General features: G+C 37.5%; 1 protein-coding gene across 1 annotated transcript; it reads right to left on the reverse strand.

Moving 5' to 3' along the window:
• Positions 1-6141: 6141 nt before the first annotated feature.
• Positions 6142-10015, reverse strand: mal2 (mal, T cell differentiation protein 2). The gene is given in 4 exon segments (NM_001135977.2): positions 6142-6633; positions 7198-7371; positions 9369-9539; positions 9852-10015. Coding segments are annotated over 4 exon segments (531 nt in total). The 5' UTR covers positions 9966-10015; the 3' UTR covers positions 6142-6561.

Raw genomic sequence — 10015 nt, forward strand, 5'->3', positions numbered from 1 at the left:
GCAAGAAAGAGAACAACAACTGATTATCAAATCAATCTCAATATTTATTGCATACAAATACTGGTGAGAAATGTTAAATAGATTTTTATAGTGAAAAAAATATTTAAAGTATATCAAAATGAATGTCAGTTAATCAGGAGGAGAGGAAGTAGCAAAAATCAAACAGGTAAATATAACAAACCAAATATCTGTTGGCACTAAACCAAATATCAAAAGAAAGTAATGGAAATAAACATCTTTGAAGCACAAGACAACCAAATTGCTAAACTAAAACAAAATACACTTTTCTGAGCCTAGTTGCTTTAATACAGTGATTATCCTGGGTGATGTAATTTTGTCGCACCACCATATGCTTACCCAAAACATTTCCAGCAAGTTCACTCAAGTATATCAAGGCACGACGGTTAAAGAGCCCCTATTATGGGTTTTTGAAAATTGCCTCCCATGCAGTGTGTAACACAGCTCTAAGTGAATGAAAACATCCAGCTGAGTTTTAAATCTGAAAGTGCACCCTGTGTAAAGATATTGTCTCCTAAAATCAAGAGTCAACTCAGAGTCATTTAAATGAATCACACATCATTTGAATCTTTAGCTGTTTCTTTGTGACATAACAAAACAAAACCTGGGAAAACTTGAACACCCCTTCCTCAAACACTGTATTCGATTGTGAGGGATCAGATTCAGTTATGACCTAAAGAATCTCAAAAACAAGCTTGTGCACATGCCACTGTATTTTTTTTTTCAAACTTTTGCCACTTTTTCGATTAATACTGAATATATGTTGTTGTTATTACTTGATGTTGTGATGAAGAAAAGAGCAATATGCTGGTGTACAGAGTGGAGTGCTTTATCAATACATTCCTGCATTGGGCTCACACATACTGTATATTCTGTACCAAGGCTCCTTGTTGCTCTAACACTGTCTTGATAAGGCGTTTTAAACAAGTGCTGCGTGTAGTAGGCTAATCACAACAGACTTGGTCATTGGACCAATCACCAGCAGATTAGTGACATGCAAATCAAAGGTCAGGAAAAATCACATTGGAGTCATTGGAATAATAAGGTTATAATTATAAGACAATAGCCCCTTTCACACATACTGACCTTTTCATAAAATTGCTGGTGATTTTCCGGAAAGGTCTGTATGTGTGAACAGGCTCTTTTTGAAAATACCGGTAAATTCGTTCCAGCTATTTTCTGGAAAGAGAAGTTGTAACATTATCGGTAATTTGCCAGAATGCTGCGCTGTGTGAACGCAGAAGGAAGATTGCCAGAAAGAGCGCGCCGACGTGAGCGGTCTACTAATCAGAACATTCAGCATTCACATCCTCTTTGTTTATCAAAGTAAAAGTTTTTGATTATTTTTCCAGACACGTTTAGCTGCTAGATGTTAGTCAGATCACATTTCTAAGCTCCTTCTTAATGCCAACTGTGTAAATAATTATCGATAAGATGGTTATGATAAACCGCTGTTTGTTTACCTTCAAGCTCTGCTTCCTTCAGTTGCTTGACGTCTGTGTGCATGTGAAGCAGCCAGTGAGTGCCAGCACACACACATATTATGTACATCTCAACATGTGAAAGTGTTCCTCTAAATGTTTTCATCGAAGTTGTTCACAATACTGATCCATCCACAGAGTTTGTAATGTAGTCAAATGTTTACAAATACAAGCGCAGCCGTTTAGAGCTCATTTCTGATTAATGATATCATAATTTATCGGTATTTTGGAATGAATGTGTGAACGTTTTTTTCCGGAAAAATTAGATAACATCCGTGCCTGTGTAAACATCGCTTTTTTGAATTTACCGGTAAAGGCATTCCGGAATTTTCTGGTTTCACTGTGTGAAAGAGGCTAATGAAAGTGTTTTTTGCCCTTGTATGCACATCAGTGCATGTAAGTCTCCCATTCATAATAGGAGGCACTTTAACTGAGTGATTTGATAAGCAACTCTAGCACACACCTTAAACAAGATAAACATTAGACAATTCTATCACAAGTTAGGGCATTAAATCAAAACCATTCTCTCAGACTAACGTCTCTCAAAAGAGAACTTCTGTCCTCACAGAAGTGTGTGCTCTCCCAACCCAAAGACATGCCATGGGGGAACATTTTAATCTCCGTGCTGACAGTTGAGTGGTTGTGCATCCCCAAACATCAGCTTCTAATGTCATCAGGGTGACAGTTACATTTTGAACCTGAAATAGGTATAGACCAGGGAAGGGCAACTGTGGTCTTAAAAAGTTCCAAAGACCTGAAATGGTACTTTGCAATAAGTATTTTTAATAATTTGCCATGCAAATGTTCTGTGTGCCATTTTGCAGGTAAGAGCAAAAAAGGACTAAATATTGTAGAGGAAAAAATGATGGGGATATACAGGGAATAAGGATTGTGTGTTCTGCAAAGAGTTGGAGGTCAATAAATAATTATGCAATTTCCTGCTGCAGCTGGTCAAGCAAATGTGTCTTGTTTGTTTCTGTTAAATGTTATGGTTAAGCTTAATTATTCTGAGATTGTGATTTGCAACTTCTCTCAGAACTCCCCACTGCCTTGTCTCTTGCTCTCTCATTGGTTGTAGGTCATCGCCCGATGTGTTTTTCAGTCAGTACTCATTTCACAGAAGCATGGTTTTGAATCGCCAACAGGTCCAGATATTTAGCCTGACAAATATTCACGGACATCAACAACACATGTGCAATTCTCTCAGACCACATCTTTGATAATTTAAACTGGGCTTCTGATTTTGGGCATTTGTCTGCGAGTTAACAAAACCTGTCTGTGAGTGAAAATCTGGGGTAAAATTGTGGAGCGTGAACACGGCATCAAGCAGTGCCTGAGCCAGTCACCCTTCAGGGGTCTGAACGAGACTTGATGACATCTGCCGAAAGAGGATGTTTAAAAAAATGTTGCTACCAATTAAGGAAGCTACAGATATAAACAGTATAAAGCTATTAAGATTCCTCATGGTCAAAGCAGTGTTCACAACGGCAACTAACACAATGCCAACTAACTTTAGAGTCAGTGAGTAAGTATGCCACTAGAATCAAAAGTCAAACAACCCACTCAGAACACACGAAAAAGTCAAATCACATAGGTAAAGCTCACCATCTCATTATAAAACAATCAAGATGAAGACAACTGAAGAGAATAAATTACTTTACTGTAGTGTTAAATGATATATCTATATATACCTTACACACACATATATTTTATTCGCTTCAGTTGTCTTCATCTTGATTGTTTTATGATGAGATGGTGTGCTTTATCTACTGTATGTGATTCTAATTAGACTTTTTTTCTTGTGATCTGAGTGGGTTGTTTGTTTTTTGATTCTGGTGGCATACTTAGGGTGGGGTTGTCATGCTGTATTGTGAGCTATTGGCCCTACAATTGAAACATGGCATGGTTTTGGCCTCATTGCTTGTGGCCTCGCTGACAGTGTAACTGGCTATTGATTAGCTTGTTCAAGTGTTTGATTAGTCTCTGTAAGATCTCTGTAGGACAAGAAACCATTTCACAAGATGGTTATGGCTTATTTAAAGGCGTACTCACACTATGCTATCCGAACCATGCCCATTTTCCAGATCGTTTGAAAAGTGTGAGTGCTTTGAATCGGGCTCAGGCACTGTTTAGTTGGCTGGCCCTGGCCTGGTTGGAAGAGGTATGCCAGAGTGTGGTTCACTGAAGACGAGATGTGACTTTTGAGGGCCTGTTTGATATGGATTTATTAATCATTCTTACTGTTCGATGAACGCAAACTGCCGTAGATTATTAAAGACGCAAACCCCTCACTGCACCACAGCTGCAGCTTTAGCAAACCTCATAATTCTTGCAGCAAGAGGACTTTATGGCCCTGTTTACACTGCCAGGTCTTCATGCCCAATTCCAATTTGTTGCCCATATCTGATTTGTTTGCATGTCTGGTTACACGTTGTTTTAATTGTGACCCATATCCAATTCATGCGTTTACACTTGCCATACAATTCATGTCGCGCATGCATAAAGGCAGTTTCTAGCATCTGTGCCACACTAGCCACGATGGAAGAAATTGTCTTGTATTTAGCTGTGCGAAATATGCGAAGTGTAGTATAAGCAGTGAATGGTTTGGTCCAGATTTACCCCCATGCAGGTTATGTAGTGGTATAGCCCTGAGCTGTGTGTGTAGTTCAAGATGTAGCTTTTGCCTGTGTGTGCACTGATGTTGGAGATAATAAAGTTGTTCTATGTGTAGCCCGCAGTGCGTGTATTAATAGCGACAAAAAGCAAAAGTTACAACACGAAGTTCGCCCAACTTTAAAATGATTTTGAGGCGGAGGAGCTGGGAAATGGCCGTCACCGCAGCTTGAGCTTTAAGAGTTCACACTTAGCTGATGATTAATTATAAAAGCTTGTTTGGCATGCTGTCCCGGGAGAGAGCCCTGAGCTCATGAGATCCTCGAGCCCAGGGCTCCTTCCCGTTGCAAGGCGGGAGGGGAGTTTGAGCTCAGGTAGATCTCGAGAACTCCCCTGCTGTAGTAACCGATGAACAGTAAGTGATTGCTCTTGAAGATAACTACGTACTAGAAGCATATCTATGGTGCCAATTTAGATTATTCAATTCACTTAATTGCATGTTTTTAGGCGGTGGGAGGAAACCGGGGAACCCGGGGGAAACCCACGTGAGCACGGGGAGAAGTGCAAACTCCACACAGAAATGTCTGCTGGTTTGGTAAAGCCTGGAACCAGAGACATTCTTGCTGTGAGGCAACAGTGCTACGCACTGGGCCACCGTGTCACCCATCTAAGAAGGAGGAGTAGGGGTGGAAGGGGGGACTCTTCAAAACGAAGATAGCAATGGAATAAAACCCAGGGAATTTATAGTAGTTTAGGAGTCATCTGATTGGAGCGTAGTGAAATGGATAATGCGGATCCAGCCGCTAGCAATCATAAGCACTTGATCCTCTCGAAATTTGTTTATACATAAACTTCACTTATGGTTTATATGCCTTAATGATGTCCTCCACCATTCTGAGGGATTTGTGGGTACGAGAGAGATCTCAGATCTGGTGGGAGCAAATTGTGGCGACTGACCACTTTCCTCCTCTGCGTTTCCTCTGATGTTGTTTACCGCGTCGGCATCTCCACATACGCTCTTCTTTCTGTCATTAAACCGCGGAGAAGCATCACATTGTCACAAGTTTAATGATGTACAAAACGCAGTGCCTCAATAAATCCGATCTGCCTGTTTAATGTCAGTCGCATTGTCACATATCCAATCTATATCTGATTTATTTCCACATATGAAGGAGGCCTGAAACCGATCTCTGAATATCCGAATGCATGGGCTTTTTTCGTGTTTACACAGTCATAGAACAGATCTGATCTGTGTCACATATGAGCAAAAAATCGAAACTGGGTCACATTTAACTGGCAGTGTAAACGGGGCCTAAGATTGTTTATGAGCGTCAAAAGTGGCGGATCTGTTCGGCGAAATATTTGACTGCGTGTCACTGCATCCCAAATGACTAAAATGAAAAAGAAATCTCCACTGTGCTGAGCGAGAGCACGTCTTAAACTGAATAGCGCATCATTGATGACGTAAGTGCTCAGGCGTGAATGTAATGTGAGTGCTGGACGTCGGAGGAGATGGGAGGGTGGACAAGCTTGCTTTGGCCGGTTCAAGGCAACTGTACTGAGACACTGCTCACTGCAGAGCCACTTGCACTCCAATGAGGCGGGCGCTTGAGCTCTAACTCCTCCTCCTTAATGCTGTTTTAATGCTAACACCCACCCCTAACCCCAGTGACATCACTTGTAGAAGAAGTGCAAGGAAGGAGGAGCTGGAGTTCAAGCTTCCCCTTACTGGAGCTCAGCTCTGCCCAAGTTGCTCTGCAGTGAGTACCACTTGACTGTACTTAGTGTGAGTACACCCTAACAGTCAACAGCATCTTAAATCATTAAAAGTTTAAAAAACTCAACTACATACTTTGCATTATATCAACTTTGGCTCAATTTACAAAAAAACTAATCGCTTTTACTAGGTGCCTTTAATGCAGCGCCTTTGGGCAATAGAGTACATTTGAAATTGTTCTCTCTTCTGGTTGCCATTATCAGTCTCACACAACATGTTTTCCTTTTTCTAAAAGCCTTGATAACACTATTGTTGAGTTTTTACTTTTATTATTTGAACAAATAGGAATGCAAAACATGTATCTGTTGTACTCTCCAATTCACTGAGTTTTAACTATGTTGACTTCCACTGCTAAGAAACCCAGATAAGTAAAAAGGGTCAATGGCCCTCAAGGACCAAAGTTGCCCATCCCCCACACAGACACATATATCCAGCACATATCACCTGACATTTGTTCAGTGGCGATTTTAGGAATATAAACAATATAATTAAAATTAATGTAAAGTTATATTAATATAAATATTCATAATAATAAATACAGAACATATTCACAATAAAAATAAATCTAAACACCAACTCAATAACTGCTGGAAAATAAAGGTCCTCTCTGACCACCAGCTGACGTTTGAAGACATTAGTCTCATGAATTGATCATGTATGCTCCATTGTGGACTATTTTCTCCATCTCCTGAAGCCCATGATCATGCTACAGGCGTAACATGCAGTCACTATGAATGCAAATATCTGTGAAGAAAGGAATAAGCACGTTATATACATCCTGTAAGATACACAGACACACACATTTAAACATGACTTTGATTGCACATCTTTGACTAACACAACAACAGCCACTCAACTGACACTCAGCACTGGCTTCTTTCTGCTCATAAAGGCATTACTGTGGTTCAGCACTTCTGCTTGACAACTAACAATGTATAATTTGACTGAACTAGGAGTCTCAGTGTTTACACATGACATTAAATCAAACAAACGGCATCAAAATTGAGCACCATAAAAGCTTTATAAAACGTCTGCTCACTAATAATCTGAGGCCAGTGTTGTTTAAGACTCATATATCGAAGTTTTAGTCATAAGTTTCTTGTCTTATTAAAACACCATTGATTCTCCTGTTGTAACCACAATAAATTGGTAGTGAGTGAGTGTTTGGTGTGCAATTTAAACATTTATCTGAAACCATTACCTAACTAAAACTTGAAAAACAGTTATAGAATGTGCAAAACAAAAACGTCTTTTTCTGAACATTACAATAAAAAGCAGAAAGGAATAAGAAATGTACCATTAACTCACCGTAGCTGCAACATTAATGTTGTGTTCTCGATGATCCATAAATGTTATTATATTGCCACGGGGTTTCTGTATACATGTGGTGTTTCCATATACACCCGCAGAAGAAGAAACTGTAGCTTCCAGTAAAAATGCACCAAAATAAAACAGCAAAGCGATGAAATGGTAGAACATGTCCTGTACACAATGGAATGACAATTTGAGTTTATCATTAAACAGATCAAAAAAAAATTTTATTTGCATTTACTGTAAGATGATATTAGAAAAATATATCAAATTTAACAATGATACATGAAAAATAATCATCAAAATTTCATTTGTGAGCAAAGGAAAAGCAATAAAAAAGATTCACGTAACAAGGGTAAATGTTTTTGAGTTTTAAATTTGAACACCTATTAAAAAGAGCAATACAGTTGTTTAAATAACTGAACTATGATTAACTTTTAATTAAATACTGACAAATATTTTACTTAGACCATGACTTGGTAAACCATGAAAATGAATGATGGTGTAGAGACGGTACTCGTGCATGGCAAACTGCTTATTGACTCCAAAATCTTGCTAAGGCCAAGGACCTAATTTTTGGCATACAAAACTGTTAAAAATAAATGTTCCCTATTCCAACAGGGCCTAAGAAACAACAAGAAGGACTTAATGCTAAATATAACACTACAAGATGTATTAAATATAATATTTGAATATCTCCCACTGACTTTAAACTCATTTTTATGTGAATATTAAACTTATTGCACTATTATTGTCAGCTTAGGCTGTCACTAGAATAATATAATTTATTAAAATTATTTATAATGATACATTTTATAAACAATAAAAGTTTTTTCCCTTTATTTTTATACCAAGTACAGAAGTCATTGTATATACAAAGATATATATATATATATAGTGGTATATATATAACCACTTCATCAAACCCTAGATACACAACCTAGTATATTGACAGTAATGCAAAAAAAATAGTAAAATTATCGAGAAAAAAACTGCAAAATGTTATAAAATAAGATAGTAAAAATAAATAAATAAATAAATAGACAACTTTAATAGGTGATATAATCAGGGATAGTGCTGTGCAATTTTAAAATGGTAGGCTAGCATAGACTTAGCATGAGGATCTGTACAGAGAGAGAATATTTGTACATTTTTAACATGGGGCTAATTTGTTGGCTGTAGTGAATTCGCACCACATATAAGACGAAAAATCACTATTTTTATGTGCTATTAAAGCTACATACTAACAAATGAAGGTGGGGGGGGGGGGGGTCAACAGAACATACAGTTTGAAGGAATTCAATATTCAATTCAATTAATTATTTTTCAAACATTTGCCAAGTGATTTTTAACAGCAAGAATATTTTCACAGAATTTTACGGTAATATTTGTTTTTTTGGGGGGAAAGTCTTTTTTATTTTAGAATAAAAGCTGTTTTTATATTTTAGCTAAATATAATATAATAATAGTGTCTTGCCGGTGTGCTTATGCCAAGATCAGGCTGTGTTTTTCCTCCCTGTTCTCACTTTGCCCTAATCAAGAGCAAGCTGAGAGGGTGTTTTTTTGGCCTAACTGTCCAGATGTATCTTACTTCCCCTTCTAAATGCTAGCTCCTGTGACCTGTCTTTCCCTGAAAATTGTGATGTTTGTGCATGGTCGGGGGGGGGTTCAATTTCACTATACGAAAGTGTTTGAGACAAATAAAGGCCTGATTTGATTTGATAATAATATATATCAAATATATAAATGAAACAAATAATTTATTAGATATTAGTTATTAAAATTATTATGAAAAAAAACTTTGTTAAACAAATATTTCTTTAAATAATTACAATTTCTGAGTACACAGATAAACTTGCTTTACCTTTAAATGCAATTTTACAAAAATAAAGTCAAAATAAAAGGCATAGTTTCCAACAAGGTTTTAAAGTGACAAACATATTACAAAAATAATGAACATTTTGATTTAACATCAAATCCTGTCTTATAAAGTGACCTGTAAAAAATGACCTTAAGCAAATCTTCCAAGTACTGCTATTTCCGGTTCTAGCAAGTCTGTCACCTTGAGACCTGTGCTAACCCACACTGTACTTTTGGAACTTTCCTAATAATTAATGTCTAGCAATCTACACTGTGATCTGCAGAGCTGTAAAGTAATACAAACTCACTATGAAATTCCAGTCGGTGTTAATCTTGTCAGCCAACCCCAGCAGAAACAAGACAAGGTATGCAGATGAACAAATGAACATGGTCACTGACACGAACATCACCCATCCCTGCAACAGTGGCACAGACACGTTTGTCGATGCTACTAAAATCCACACCAGTGCTCCAAACACCTATTGATTGGGAAAAAAGAGAAGGGAAATAAGCAATAATGTTCCATCATGTACATTTACTATTAAACCACAGTTAACTAACAGGTAATCTCATTTCAAAGATTTAAAATACTAGAATTGGTGTGTACATACATAATAAATCTAGTAATCTGTAATCTTAGAGTAGTAAAATACTCAATAAACTGCTTTTTACTTTGAATTCCAAATATAAAAGTGTGTGTTGTATTAATCAAATCAAAATTAATCATTAATTATGAATGATACAGTTTTAACCCAGTGAGTTCTGAAATCAATATAAACAGCAACACTTACAACTTCCAAACAAATAAGGGCTCCAGAATACGTTCTCAATATTTCCACACCAAGAGGCAAAGAAATAGTCGGTGCTGGAAACGAAGTAGCGGCTGGGTTCGTTGTTTCTGCCATTCCTGATCAAGCTGGACAGTCCCAGGTTGAACAAAGGACTAACACATACT

This window comes from Danio rerio, chromosome 16 (genome assembly GCF_049306965.1).
Source record: "Danio rerio strain Tuebingen ecotype United States chromosome 16, GRCz12tu, whole genome shotgun sequence".
NCBI classification, from domain to species: Eukaryota; Metazoa; Chordata; class Actinopteri; order Cypriniformes; family Danionidae; genus Danio; species Danio rerio.